The sequence below is a fragment of the Monodelphis domestica genome, chromosome 7, assembly GCF_027887165.1.
Source record: "Monodelphis domestica isolate mMonDom1 chromosome 7, mMonDom1.pri, whole genome shotgun sequence".
Classification (NCBI taxonomy): domain Eukaryota; kingdom Metazoa; phylum Chordata; class Mammalia; order Didelphimorphia; family Didelphidae; genus Monodelphis; species Monodelphis domestica.
The window spans coordinates 239,803,387-239,819,035 of record NC_077233.1 but is presented as its reverse complement, the minus strand read 5'-3'; the positions used below and the strand labels follow the sequence as shown (position 1 = coordinate 239,819,035).

Sequence of the window (15,649 nt, the reverse complement as noted above, 5' to 3'; positions counted from 1 at the left end):
TCCTAAATATATACTAACTGACTGCAGGGGAAACATTGAGAAACCAGGGTGAACTAAAGAGGTCATAGAAGTGGCATGTGAAGAAGCTTTTTATATGTTTTCTTTGCATGTTGTCTTTTTTATATATGCTTTTCATGTCTTCCCATTACATGATAAAACATTTTATATCGTATAGTGGAAAAAGCATACTGGCTTTTTGATCAAAGGACCTGAGTTCAAATCCTACCTCTAATGCTTACTATACGTGTGACCTTTAAATCACTTAAAGTCCCTGGGCCTCAGTTTCTTCATTTATAAAATGAGAGAGTTGGGCTTGAGACCCTCTAAGGTCCTCCCCCAGTCCTAAATTTGTGCTCCTCTGATCTTCTAAGAAGCTGACACATTGTATTGTGCCCTGTATACAGTTATAATAAGCTGACTCCTCTGGAACTGAGAAACAACGTTCCATCCAACTTCCAACAGTATTTGTGAAATGTCCCACTTTTGTAAAGCACCAAATGATGCTGTTCAAGTCTCAAGCTACAAGGAATAAAGTACTGGTAGGGCAAGGGAAGAAAAAATTGAGCAACCATGTCACTAATTGGGGTGGGGTGGGGTAATAAGGGAGCAAATGTGAAAGGACACATTTAAAAAATGACGTTTTTAAACTATCATTTCATCAGAAGATCATGGCAGAGGCCATCTAATCCAAACTTTTCATTTCATAGATGAGGAGACTGAGACTCAAGAAATTTGAATAAGCAAACCATTTGCCCAATATCATATCACTAGTCCCAGAGGAGATATTTGAATCCAGGTTCCCTGACTCTTACCCCACTGATCTTTATTACACAGGAAGGTAGGAAGTCATAGAGCCAAGAGGTAAACCCAGATCCTCTAACTTCCAAACTAGTGCTCTTTCCACTGTACTCACAGACTAAGGCAGCCAAGAGAGGCAAGTCCTACTGGAAATATGGAATTTAGAGCTTCTAGGGACCATTTATATGACCTCATCCAAAAATTTCTTTTTACAGAGAAGGAAACTAAGACCCATAAAGGGAAGTAATTTGGTTATCATCATACCGATATAAGCAGAGCCATAAATCTAATCCAGGTTCTCTGACTCTAAATTCTGAGACTTTTTACTACAATACATTGCCTTTAGTGATGCCTTTCTGAGAGATGCAATAGGAATTTGCTTTACAGTCATCATGGCTATGAAGTGGAAAGGGCTACTAGAACAATTAACATATAACTGAGTTAGAGATCTCAGGAAAATAGCAACATCTCCTCCACCTCCTTCATTTTAAAATGAGAAATGAAAAACCCAGAGGTGCTGAGTGATTTGTTCAAATCATAGTAGAAGTAGAAAGTAGAACTAGGCTTCAAACTCAGCTTTAAACAGTGTTTGTTCCATTGTACCCCTCTGCTCAATTTAGGTCTTTGCTTCTGGCCAGCAAGTGAGTCAATCTGAGAGGCAGAAATGGAATCCATAAATATGCACATCACCTTTCCCATGAAACAATTTCCCAAAGCAATAGTTAGGCTCATTCTATACCCTTCATACTCTTAAGACATATCTTCCACACCTCAACAATGCAGAAGTATCTGTTTGGCATAAATAGCCTCCTGTCTGATCAGAATTAAAAGTATGGGGAATTCTGAAATCACAGAAAATTGGAGATAAAAGGAACTTTGGACATAATGGATTACAACACCTTAATTTTAAAATGAGAAAGATGAAGTTATTTGACTGGGGTCATATAGCTGGTTAAAGGCAGATCTGGGGTGAAGACCCCAGGTTTAGAGACTCAAGAGTTGTTTCCATCAAACCACTCTTCATGTAATGAGATGGCAGATCTGGGCAAAGAAAGAGAAAACTTGAAAACAAGTAGCTAAGAAAAATAACACAGATGTTAAGCAAAACCTACCATGATTATAAGAGTGAAAACAATACAGACCAAACAGATTGGCAAAGCAATGGCTACCCAGACATCTGTAGTAAGTGGGCATTCCCCACAGTCCACTGGGCATATGGAACATCCCTCATCCTCTTCACACAGGCCATCCCCACATACTGAACAGAAGGAGAAAAAACAACAACAGAATGTTAGGAAATGAATAATTTCAGAGCCAAAGAGAAGAGAGCCAATAAAATAAAATGCAGTATGGCCTAGGGGGAGTGAAGCCTTGGGTTCTAAATAATGATAAACCTGGGTTTAGAACAGGCCCTGATGTTAATTAGAATGGACAAGGCACTTCATTGCTCTGTGCCTCTATTTAATCATTTATAAAACAACGTTGGACCAGATGATCTCAAAAGTGTCTTCCAGCTTCAGTCTGTTATGATAGGGATTTATAGTGCCAAGATTTATTCTGAATATTATTTCCAATGAGACAACATGGTGTCATGGGGAAAAATAAGAGATCTAAAGTTAGAGGAGCTAAGGCTGAATCCTTATTCTGTTATTTATTATCTCTATGATTTGGGGCAAGTCATTTAACTTTCTTGAACCTCAGTTTCCTTCTCTGTAAAACAAAAGAATTGAACTAGATGATTGAAAATAAGTAAGTGTACCTTCCAACTTTGAATCCTATGGATTCTAATTCCATTCATCTTTAACTCAAGACTCTTTGCATTGTTTCCAGAATAACTCGATTTATAAAAAAATTTTTTTTTAATTTCAGATAATTCTCCAGGATATTTTGTATTTAACTGAACAAGAATAGAAACAACTTGTCATTTTTTAAAAATAAGCCTTTAGAATCAACATTAAATATCTGTTCCAAGGCAGGAGTGTACTACAGGCTAAGTAATTGGGATTAAATGATCTTAACCAGGGGCACACTGTGAGGAAGGGTTTGAGGCCAGATTTGAACCCAAGACTTCCCATCTCTAGGCCTGGGTCTCTATCTACTTTGCTACCTAGCTGCCTCAATAATTTATAATTTACAATGGTAAGTAGATATTAATTTTTCCATAGCTTTCTCTGGAAATTTCTCCTAGTTCCATTTCTTAAAGTATCCCAAGAGCATGTTTAAAATGAGACTATTCTATTGCCAAAACTCCTCCACTTGAGTTTTGAGGCCACTTGAGTTACCTTCTCCAAAAATGTGCCAAATGTCTTCTCATTGGTCTCAATGGGGTACCATTTAGAATATTAGCACAATCAGTACATGAAATAGTATCTGATCAGCCCAGAAGTTAGCACAGTTGCTGGGAAGTATCTTAAGTATTGGGCCAGTTTAGTCCAATGAAATGAATAATATGCCAGAGACTGATTGTACAAGACTCAAGATTCAACATGACTCCCTCCTAAGAGATTTGTGATCTGCATCAGATAAGCCCAAACCATGCCAAGTCTGGCAATGAGTAAGAAGACAGAGTTCAGAATGCATTCCTTCTGGCAGAAAAGTGGCTTGAGTCTTCCATGCTGCCAACAGCATGGTTTGTAATTGCCTCCAGGAGCCCTGAGGGTTCTGTAGGTTTCCTAAAAGATACTGGACACAAATATTGTTCAGACATATAGGTAAGGTTTAACCTTCTTGTATTCCAGTGATCTGCTTGGCATCAAAAATAGACATTTCTTTAAGCTACTATGGTAGCTTAGAGACCATTGCCTCCCCTGAGCCTAAGGTTAAACCATTTGGTACAGGGTCTTTATAATGGACCCCCACAGATGCCACCATGTGGAAAAGCTACAGGGATCTATTCATGAACTCTGAGAGTAGTTGTGCATGCAACACACTTCTTTGAAGACCCAAGCTCCTGCTGCTTGGCATCCATCCTTTGTATACTCAAAGACTTCTTAGATATCCTGTTGACTAGAGTCATATAGAATGAAGTCATCACCGATACCAGAATTTATCTATCTGCTCCAGTGTGTGCACATGTTAGCAATCAGTGGGATCTGAGTCACTACCTATTGTCCTTTTGATGTAGAACACGCATTTAATGGTACAAGAAGACCTTACTGACCTCTCCCAACTGGTGTAGAAGATTAAGCAGACTCACTAGAGAATCCAAGACAGTGGGCTTATGAGCCTGTGTCAATAAGCACTTAGAACAAAAAATCTATTAGAGGCATCACTCCTTTGTCCCAGAAATAGCCCTACTAGGTCTGTATCCCAAAGAGATTAAATAAATGGCAAAAAGATCTCTATGTACAAAAATACTTATAGAAGCTCTTTTTCTGGTGGAAAAGAACTGGAAATTGAAAGATTGTCATGACTGGGTAATGATTGAATACGTTGTGGCATGGTTCTGATATAATACTATTATGCTATAAGAAATAATGGTTTCAGGAAAACCTGGGAAGACATATAAACTGATGCAAAATGAAGTGAGCAGAACCAGGAGAATATTATACACAACAGCAATATTGTAGTGATAATCAACTGTGAAAGACTTAGCTTCTTCGATCAAAACAATGATCTAGACAATTCCAAAGAACCTAAGATATAATATCCCCTTCCAGAATGAGAAATAATAAATTCTGAGTGCATATTAAAGCATACTTTTTCACTTTCTTTTTGTGCTTTTTGTTTGTTTTTTACAACATGGCTAATATGGAAATATGTTTTGTGCAACTTCACATATATGTGATATCATATTGCTTATCTTCTCAATAGATGGGGAGGGGCTGAAGAGAGGAAGAGAATTTAGAACACAAATGTTTTTGATTGAATGTTAAAAATAAATGAATAAAACTTTTTAAAAGAGAGAGACTTCACTATAGGGGATTAATTTTTTATTTGTTCTATTTTTAACTAGGCCTTCATATCACATCCATTTCTAAACTTATTCCTCTCCCCTTACACAGTGATCCAACTTGTATAACAAAGCTTTTTAAAAGGAAAGGACAAAAATGAGTTCCACAAAACCAGTAATACCTTAGCTATGTCTCACAGAAAAGGCATAGGCAAATCATAGTCAATGGCATGACTCCAATACTTGTGGTAGATATATTTTTATAAATTAGAATTGTGGAAATGAATGAGCTCTCAGAGAACAACTAAGCTAACCACATTGTCTTACAAAAAGAAGAACAAATGGAAGAAGGGAGGGGAGAGAGAGAAGAATAAGAAAGACAGAAGAGGAGATAAAGGCAAAGGGAAGAAAGAAAGGAGAGTAGAGAGGAGCAGAGGGAAGGAAAAAGAGGAGAAGGAAGAGAAGAGAAGAGAAGAGAAGAGAAGAGAAGAGAAGAGAAGAGAAGAGAAGAGAAGAGAAGAGAAGAGAAGAGAAGAGAAGAGAAGAGAAGAGAAGAGAAGAGAAGAGAAGAGAAGAGAGATAGAATTGGAATCAGCAGCAGCAGAAATTTGGGCTCAAATCCTTCCACTGATGCTTGCTAGTTATGTTATGGTAGTCAAAACAATTTTATAGAACCTCAGTTGCACCTATTTCCTACCATTATTGTGAAACTAAAAAATATATTGTATATCAAGCACTTCATCAACCCTAAAAGGCTACATAAATGTCCACGGTTATTATTATTATTAATATTCAAGTTCATAGAGCAAATTAGTGACAGTGAAAAACTCAAATCCAGGCCACCTGACCCCTAGTTCTCTGTTATTATAAAGTATCTCCACAGAGTTTTAAATAGGATATTTCTAGCACAGTTCCCTTGAGGACAATTCACAGGAAGTGGCCCAATATGGACAATGACATGGTGGACAAGCTCCCCAGACCCTCTCTTGTAGGATGAAAAACTGATTTACCTGTTGCAGGCAGTACTGTGGTTTGGGCTTCCAAAGCCACCTGCATCTTTCCAATTCTGATGTGAGCAATAAGCGAAGTCACACCCACATGGACCAACACAACCTAGAAAAGACATAGGCAAGCCATAGTAAACGGCATGACTCCAATGCTGTTGATTCATCCATTTCCCTTTGTTCATGGGCTGCCGCCTTTAAAGGATAATAATGATCCGTATCTGCCTCCAGGGCACTTGGCTTGGTAGCATCAAACTCTGCCTCCCATTGAAATGAACAAAACATAAAGCACATTAAGGTCACCCTATGGGTATTGAATGTGGTACAAGCTGAATTTGGTTTTTCAACTAGAACCTCCATTCAGCTACTGAAAATAACTTCTCTCTTAAGGGTATACTTGACAGTGAGAAATGATTGCTCATTTTATCTTGGCCTTGCAACATTACTGCCCTAGCAACATCACTTGGGAATACAGGACTTTCAGAACCAATATACACAATCAGATGTATGTATCATACTAACAGAATGGGAATGGAACTCCCAGATGACTGTGGCTCTTCTTCCCCTGCCTCCACAAAAGTATACTGGGAAAACATCTTAAATCATCTGGCCCACTCTTCAAAATCACAAGAAAAGGCTCCTCTTCATTCATCATGATAGGTGCAAATTACTCTGTTTATTGGGTTTTAATATCTAACTCCCTGATTCCCAAAAACAATAGTCTCCCAAGGTCCATGGAACTACTCTACTTTAAGATGTCCTTGAATCCATATATAATGAAGCAGGGATTTTTATTTTGACTTGGGGGGTAAGGACCTAACCTGTGATTTCACTGATATAGATAGGAAACTTCCATATGAGTAGTGTTGCAGGCTAGCAGCTTTTTTGCAACTTGTAATCAGATAGTTACGTCAAGTAAATTGACCTTTTTCCAGGACCAGGGGACTAAACTCTGGTCTTTCTGACTTCAAGACAAGCTCTCTATCTACTATGCCACAATGTTTTTTTGATAATTTATACTGAATTCCAAAAAAAAATGCACTGAGAATAATGGTTTTATGACAATGATTTTATATTATTAATGCTTCATTTGCATTAAGTATGTGATTTTAGGTGAGGAAACTCTACCAGTGAAAGTTGACACCTAGGGACAGTTAGATGGTACAGTGGATAATACACTGGGCTTGACATCAGGAAGACTTCTTTATGAGCTCATATCCGGCATCAGAAACTTACCAGCTGTGTGACTCTGGGCAAATTTCTTAAGCTTGTTTGCCTCAGTTTTCTCATCTGTAAAATGAACTGGAGAAGGAAATGGCAAACAACTCTAATATCTTTGCCAAGAAAACACCCCATGGGATCATGATGAGTCAGACACAATTGAAAAACAAGTAAACAGTAATATTAACCAAACAGAGCTCCTCTCGGATAAGGGATAGGAATTAGACCTTTGTTTTCACTGGTATAGAGAACTCCCAGATGAGGAAACTTCCCTGTAGCAAGGCAGATCTCTGCAACTTATCATCAGAGTATCAAGAGAGTAAATGACTTGTCCAGGATTACATAGCCAATATAGTTCAGAGGCAGACCTTAACCCAGAATTGCGTGATTGAGAGATCCACCCTCTCTTTCCACCATGAACCACTTTCCTTTCCTAAAAACTCTTTTGTCTTAGAATACTAAGTATCAATTCTAAGGTAGAAGAGCAATAAGGGCTAGGCAACTGATTTGACTCATACAGAATCACATAGCTAGGAAACGTCTGAGTCCAAATCTGAATCCAGGTCCTCTCAATTCCAGACCTGGTAGTCTAGCCACTGTACTACCTAGCTGGCCCTCAGAGTCACTTTCCACTAGCTGATACATTGCCAATGTTTCTCTTGCATTCTTTTTTTTCAGATTTATGTGGATGTGGTATAGTTATAGTCTTTTCATCCTATCCCCTTTGCACCACCCTCTGGGACTTTAATCTCCATGTTGATGACCCACTGATCTCTATAGTTAAACAGATAGTTATAGTACAACTTTTTTCTATTCTTGAATCCTTTATCCATTGTCCTTTCAATGTTCCTGTCTTTTGCAAAGCTCTTCCTTTAATTCTATTGACGTGTTACTGAATTGAACTGGAGGAAATCATGCAACTGAGCTGAGTCCATCACAAATTTATGTTATCTAATTTCAACTGGTTCCTCACTGTTGCAAGGCAATCTTTTTTATGCTAGCTAATTGGTTCTCTACTGCACTATCAATAGCAGCTGTTGTAAATGTTCCCTCAAGCCTCTATCACCACCCCCTCTCCACCTCACGTAAAGCCCTGCCTCATCCCTTACTTGGAAAGTAGAGAATATTCATAATGCATCCTCTTTTCTTCCCTTCTTCACATATCCTTATCATTCTCTTCCCTTTTTATCCAGTTTCAGGTGAAAAGTTGGCCTCATCAAGGGCAACCCTTCTGTATGTATTCTTGCTCTCATCTCCTCCCATCTTCTCCAGAAGTTATCAGCACTGTCATCTTCCTGCTTTCTCCACTATTCAATTTCTCCCTATCCATCGGGTCCTTGTTTACAGTCTTTAAATATTTCCATGTCTACACCATCCTCAAAAACCCCTCACTAGTTCCTATCATTACCTCAGATTATTGTCCTATATTTCTCCAAATTCTTGGAAAGACGTGTCTCCATTTCCCCTCCTTTCATTTGTTTCTCAACAATCTGGCTTCTGAGTTCAGCACTCAACTGAAAGTGTTGTTGGTCAAACACACCCAAGTTTGTAGCTGGGTCTCGTCCCAAGAAAAGGAGACTCAAACTCCATTCAACCCAGAAGTAAGAAAAGAATTTTATTTTAAGAAGAAAAGGTTTATGGTAGCTGGTGGAATATTCTGGGGACTAATCAAGTAGCCTTATGGTTGATGGATAAGTCCAAGGCCTAGAAGTGTAGACTCTCTGGAACTGACTGAATAGCAACTCTCTGGGTGAGGAGTAGCAGCTCCACCCTCTATAGATCAGAGTTGAGATATTTATTAGGGTCTGTGGGCCAGTCACCTCTCATTCCAGGGAAATCTTCACCTCTCCCAAAAACTCTGGGAAATGGACATGGCCAAATTCTGGTAGAGGTGTGTTTTGGGGTTTCATATGTACAACATGGGGAATAAGGACCATGCACAGGTTTGAGGGATTCTTCTGGAATGTCAGAGTCCCCAGTGCAGGTCCTTCACTCCCTCATTATCCACTTTGTCATCATTTGTCAATGTGGGAGATGTCTTGCTACCTTTCTGGAATGAGAATATAGAGGGGCAGAGTTAATAAAACAGATTAGACACAAAGCTGATGACCCAGTATTGTGTATTACTGAACAGTACTAATGACTAATGCTTGCAATTTATGCTTGACTAATACTGCCATTTATGTTTAAATAGTTCTAACTAGTGAGAAATGCAAGATTTCCAAGTAGGATGGTTCCATCCCCTTTACTACTCCTCACTGACCACTGTTTGCCTCCTTCAAAAGTGCTCTTTTCAGAATTACCAGTGATCTCTTAATTGCCAAGTCTGAGGACCTTTTGCCAATCCTCATTCTTTTAAACCACTCTGAAGCTTTTAAGACCATAGTCCACCCTTTTCTCTTACACATTCTCTCCTCTCTGTATTTTCATGATGATGTTTTCTTCTGGTTATCTTCCTGCTTCTGTGATTGCTCCTTCTCAGTCTTCATTGCTGGATCATGATTCATTATGCCCTCCAACTCTGCATATATCCCCAAATCTCTATCTTAAGACATCTTCCCTTCTCTTTCTACACTTTCTCCCTTGGCTACCTCTGCAGCTCCCATAGATTTCACTATCATCTCTATGATTTCCAAATGTATAAATCCAGTCCTAGTCTCTCTCCTGAGTCCCATCATGAATCTCCAATTATCTATTGGACATTTCCAATGAGAAGTCCTATAGATGTCTCCACTTAGCACATCCAAAGTAGAACTCAATATACAGTCTTTCTCCAAAAATTTATCCTGTTTCTAAACTTCCCTAATTCTATTTAAGTCATCACCATATTTCTTGATTTAATCCTAGACTCCTCCCTTTCACTCATCCTATTGATCCAAGCAGTCACCAGATCTCATCATTCTCTCTTCCTCTGCTCACATTCTGCTTTTAGCTGTATCGTCCATTTAGCAAAGGAAAACTCCATTTTATGGAATAATTGCTTTCCTGGAAAATTGCTGTAGAAGCCTTTTATGATCTGATGCCTATCAACATGAACAATCTGATGAACTGTTAACACAATTATCTTACTTATGCTCAGCAAAACAACAATGAAAGACTTTAGAACTCCGATTAATGCAGTGACCAATTAAAAGGACCACCAATAAAGCATGTATCTGATTTCTTATACTAGATTCTAGATATAAAATGAGGCACACATTTCCAGAAAGTTGTGTTAATTTGATTTGCTGAATTTTACTTCTTTATTAAAATGAGGAAGCAGTCATTTGGAAGTAACAAAAATATTTTTTAAAGGTTTTAAAAAGTATTAGTAAAGGGTAGCTAGGGACTCAGTGGATAGAGAGCCAGGCCTGGAAACAGGAGATTCTGGGTTCAAATCTAGCCTCAGATACTTCTAGCTGTATTACCCTGGGCAAGTCACTTTAGTCAAATTGCCTAGCTCTATGTTGACGAACCTATGGAAACATGTCCCAGAGAGGACTGCTCTCTTCCCCCTCTTCACTGTGCCTGAGGACATTTTGCACATAACCTACCTGCTGCCAAGCAACCCAATGGGTACACTTCCTCTCTTCTCTGTCTGGGGTAAAGGGGAGGTTCACATGCATGTGAGGGTCACAGTTTGGGTAATTGGTCTCTAAAAGGTTCACCATCACTGCTCTTCTGCCTGGGAACCAATACTCAGTATGACTTCTAAGACAGAAGGTAAACTTTTTTAAATAATAAATAACTAAAAAACATTTTTATAATTTCCTAGGAAAATTTTTATATTTCTTATTTTACACTTCCATTTTAATATCTATCCTATTTTCTCTAGTTGATCTTCATTGTAAAATTAAAGATTTATTTCTTTGAAATCTATTTTGGCTATAAGATGTAAATCAAATTCAAGAATTCAGCAAGCTTCCTAAAATCATATAACTTAAGGAGAAAACAGTTTTCAAAAAAGGACATAATTAAACATCTCTAGCTATTTTGCATTCATATTGTGCATTCTGTTTGGCAAAATGACTTAAAAATCTAAAGAACAAACAACAATTACAGCTTGGGAACAGAACTCACAAGATTGAAAAAAACCCAATTTCTATCCAGCCCCTCTTCAGGTGGGATGTGGTTTCCTTTGCTTGTTCAGAACCTGTTTCCTAGCAGTTTGTGGTAAATTGCTGGCTTATAGAAAGGAATAAATTTACCTGGGTAAGTGTGGGGAAGATGGGGAAAGTAAAGGTTAAGGAATGCAATAATAAAGTAATAATAGCAATCATTTGTATATCCCTTTCACTTTTATAAAGTATCTTCCCAGGTACTCTCTTAGGTGATCTATAAAGGCAGGCAGAGCAGGTATTTAGTCTTGTTTATAGGTGAAGAAATTAAGAATCACAGGGACTGAATTTTTTCAAGTTCAAATGATAATCAGCAGATGGGTCTAGAACTCAGATCTCTGAATCTTAGTCTACCAGTCATCTCTATTACACCACACTAATAATGTTCATATTGAGACTGTGAAAAGAGGCCCAATACCAAAATGTTTCATATATTGATGGGCAGTCCAGAAAAAAAAATGCCTTTGGAGTCAGAGATCTTGGGTTTGAATCATGGATGTTATTCATTCTAGTTGTGTGACCTTGAACAAGACACTATCTTTCTGGGCCTTGGTTTCCTCATTTGTAAAATGAAGATAAATTCTAACCTATGATGCTATTATACCTTTTTATAATAACATGATATCAATTTGAAGTAAGGTTTTCAAGATTCGAGATTCATATGTTTTCTTGTAATGAACAAAAATGGTGTTTATCAATAGACAAACAAGGTGTTTATTATGAGGAAATGGAATGGGAGAAGATAATTTGATAAGAAGAATTGCCTCCTAGCAGAGAGAAGAGGAAAAAAAGAAGAGAAAGTCAATATAGGGGTCTTGGAAAGAATTCGGGGGAATCATCAGACAAGGCAGTAGCTATGAAAAAAGACTGTTTCCAAAATGTTTAAATGACAGCTGAGCATCTTGGGAATTGGGGTGTGTATTCTCTACCCTCCTCCAACTATCTTTAGTACATGAGAAAATATAGATACCAATGGGGTATGATATCTAATACTTGCATTATAAGACCTTTGCTGTTGACTTTTCAGTCACATCTGACTCTGTGACCCTATTTGGGGTTTTCTTGTTAAAGATATTGGAATGGTTTGCCATTTCCTTCTCCAGCTCATTTGAAAGATGAAGAAATTGAGGCAAATTGAGTGAAGTGACTTGCCCAAAAATCATATAGCTAGTAAGTGTCTGAGGCCAGATTTGAACTCACGAAGATAAGTCTTTCTGACTCCAAGCCCAATATTCTACCTTGAAAAATGGGCAGAGAAAATGGGCACCAGGGAAAGGTGTAACGAGGAATATTTTCACCTGAAGCAAACACAGTTAAGGAAATGAGGTAGGGAGGATGGAATGGGGAATGAGTGCCTGTGCAGGGGATAGTCCTACTATGGGTGGAGCTTTGCCAAGGGAGAGGAGGTGGTGGAGGGCCTCATGAGAGGAGCATCATTACAATGGAATGCTGGAGGGAGCATGTTAGGGCCACAGGGTGGTTGCATTGCTGCTTATGGTAAAATGCTGAAAGAGGAAATCACCCTTAGAGGAAAGTGCATGCTCTCAGGCAACAAATGAACCCCCCCCCCATCTCTGCTGTCTGGAGCAAATCTAGTACTAGTTCAGCTTCTTAGAAATGTGATAAAAGTGAGCCTACCATCCTGGGGGCAAAACAGAGGCTACCTATATAAAATCTATTTGCTATTGTTAGAATTTAGTTTCTGATCATAAGATCTGGCATTTCTACATCACCTTAAAGTTTTCAAAGCTCTTTACATATCATCATTTTGGGGTCTCACAACAGTCCTATGGAACAGGCACTATTATACCCATTTTAGAAATGAAGGAAACTGAGATTGACACAAGTGACTTGTCCAAGATCACACATCTAGCAAGGATCTAAAGCAAGATTGGAACATATTTCTTCCTAACTCCAAGTTCAGGACTATTCAGGGGGGGATAGTGAAGTGGCTTGCCCTGTTCTTCTTCAGCTGCCTTACAATGACGGATCCTCAAAATTTCTGAACTATGTACAGTTTATACCCTACATTCTCACATTGCAAATGATTTTGCATCTTAATCAACTACCTATTTATTATATTAAAATACTACTATAGGGGGGAAAAGCACAGGAAATAAGTAAAAAGAGAAAGGTCGCAAATCCAAGCTTGCAAACCAAGGAAGGAAGAAACCCTCATTCCTTAGTGCCTATGCCTATAGGAAGTGCCTATGCCATGATTTCATGATTCCCAATAAGGAAATTCTCTCCATGGGTTTGAGCACCTGCTCTACTTAGGGCCTTAGAAAACTGCTTGAGGTCCTAAGAAGTTAAGTGAGTTTGGATGGATCATACAGCTGGAATGTGTCAGAAAATGGACTTAAATCTAGGAGGTGGCTTTCTATCCGACTTCTCAGTACATGATTGACAGCTTCAAATAATAGAGATTTCTCCAGGGGAACCCTATAGAACTGATACTATTTACCCACAAGAGTAAATGAAATCACAGGGGGGACCAATTTACAAAAAGTTCATGGCCTAAAGGGACCGGAAATTTCAGCTAATGTTTATCAACTCAGTTGCCGATTTTTCTGTTATTTAATAGCAAAATGGTAATAGAAATAGTTCCTATTAATGAGATCTAGCTATACTAGATTTGGAGCTTTGGAAATAAGTTGTCATACTAGATTCCCCAATAGACACCACAGCATGGCAGGTTTATTTCTGAATGTCCTTGAATTTGTTGGTGAAAGCAAGGGTCTCAGCATTGTTTTTCCCCTGGGGCTCTCTCCAGCAGTTGTGCCTATAACTCCAATCTCAGGAAAGCTGCCCAAATTTCCCTGACAGTTTATAAATCCAGTATGATGGAAGTGACAGCATAATAAGATTATCACCAGAAAAAATTACATCCTCTCTAGGCTTTGGCTGTCCAGAAATGTCTATTCGGGGTTAGTTTTTAAGGTATGAATGAACAAATATAAAATGTATTCAGTATCTGATCGTATTCTAGCCTTGTTTTCTAGAAGATTTCTAGTTGAAAAAAAAGAGAGATTTCTTTTTCCCCCTTTAAGTCTATGTACAAAGAGGAATGCATTGTCCTTCTTTGGAAATAATGATGCTCATCTCAGCACCCAAAACCAATCACACAGATGCATGCTGGTACTATATCCCTAAGTACCAGCTGACAAGCCTTGGAATTCTAACTTTGTGAGTGGATTAAAGTGCTAGGGTTGCAGTGAAGAAGACCTTCCCTGGAGATTTATTTAATAGGGTCTAAACAGTAGGCTCCCCTGGTCTGCTCTGGCAAGAGCACACCCCATGGAGTGCTGAGCTTGCACTGTAATTTCTTCAGCTCAGTGCTGAAAGAACTAGAGGCTTTGGTTATTGTTGTTGTCAGTTTTTTCAGTCTTGTCTGATTCTTCATGACCCCATTTGGGGTTTTCTTGGCAAGGAGAGAGAAGTGGTTTGCCCTGTTCTTCTCCAGTTTATTTTACAAATGAGGAAACTGAGGCAAGCTGGGTTAAGTGACTTGCCCAGAGTCACACAACTAGTAAGTATCTGAAGTCAGATTTGAACTCAGGAAAATGATGCTTTCTGACTTCAGAACCAGTACTTTATCAATTCACTGCCTTGCTTTCCTGAGGTTTTAGTACGATGTAGCAAATCTTGCATGGCCCCTTAGTCTTTCCCCCATCTAGGACTATATATCAGTTAAAAAGAAGGGAGGATGCAGCTAGATGACTCAGTGGATTGAGAGCCAGGCTCAGAGATTGGAGGTCCTAGGCTCAAACCTGACCTCACACACTTCCTAGCTATGTGACCCTGGGCAAGTCATTTAACCCCCATTGACCCTTTACCACTCTTCTGCCTTGGAACCAATATATAGTATTGAGTCTAAGATAGAAGGTGAGAGAAGGAGAAGGAGGAGGAGAAGGAGGAGGAGGAGAAGGAGGAGGAGAAGGAGAAGGAGGAGGAGAAGGAGAAGGAGGAGGAGGAGGAGGAGGAGGAGGAGAAGGAGAAGGAGGAGGAGGAGGAGGAGGAGAAGGAGAAGGAGAAGGAGAAGGAGGAGAAGGAGAAGGAGAAGGAGAAGGAGAAGGAGAAGGAGAAGGAGAAGGAGAAGGAGAAGGAGAAGGAGGAGAAGTAGAAGGAGGAGGAGGAGGAGAATCATCTTCTAGCTTGTGCTTCCTTAGATCCAAGTTTCTCTTTATGAGCTTCCTATGAGAGGTGAGGGAGGACTGGTTCCTTAACCCTGGCAGCATAGAGGTTAGGGCTCCATGGCCGCTAAAACAAAGGCTTGGCTAGATGAACTAAGCCTGGATGTTGAATTCCTGACTGCCATTTCTGCTTCATGTTTCTCTCCTCAGTATAGGTGACAGAAAGTGACCCTAATATAGAAGCTTTGTGAGTTCAAAAAGTCACCAATGATCCTTATGGGTATGCTTCCATGCACTGATGCAAAGGGAAGTCAACAAATACACACACATGCATATGACAACAATGTGAAAAGGGATGGGGTGAGGAACAAAGCTAACACTGTGCAATTGTAATTACTCAGCTTATCCCTGGAGAAGACATTAAAAAATGTATCTCCCTATTCTCTTGGACTTGGAATATCAGATATAGCATATACCGTCAAATATAGTTGGTGTCTTGATTGG

The 15,649-nt window shown here is 39.0% G+C and overlaps 1 protein-coding gene across 1 annotated transcript in view; it reads right to left on the bottom strand.

Moving 5' to 3' along the window:
- The window catches only part of LOC100024379 (atrial natriuretic peptide receptor 1-like), a 133,094-nt gene that overhangs the window by 93,581 nt on the left and 23,864 nt on the right, over window positions 1-15,649 (bottom strand). Inside the window, exons 6-7 of the mRNA XM_056806310.1 lie at window positions 5,701-5,803; window positions 1,911-2,056 (exon numbers count right to left, since the gene is read on the bottom strand). Coding sequence (XP_056662288.1) covers window positions 1,911-2,056; window positions 5,701-5,803 — 249 coding nt within the window. The remainder of the gene's footprint in view (window positions 1-1,910; window positions 2,057-5,700; window positions 5,804-15,649) is intronic.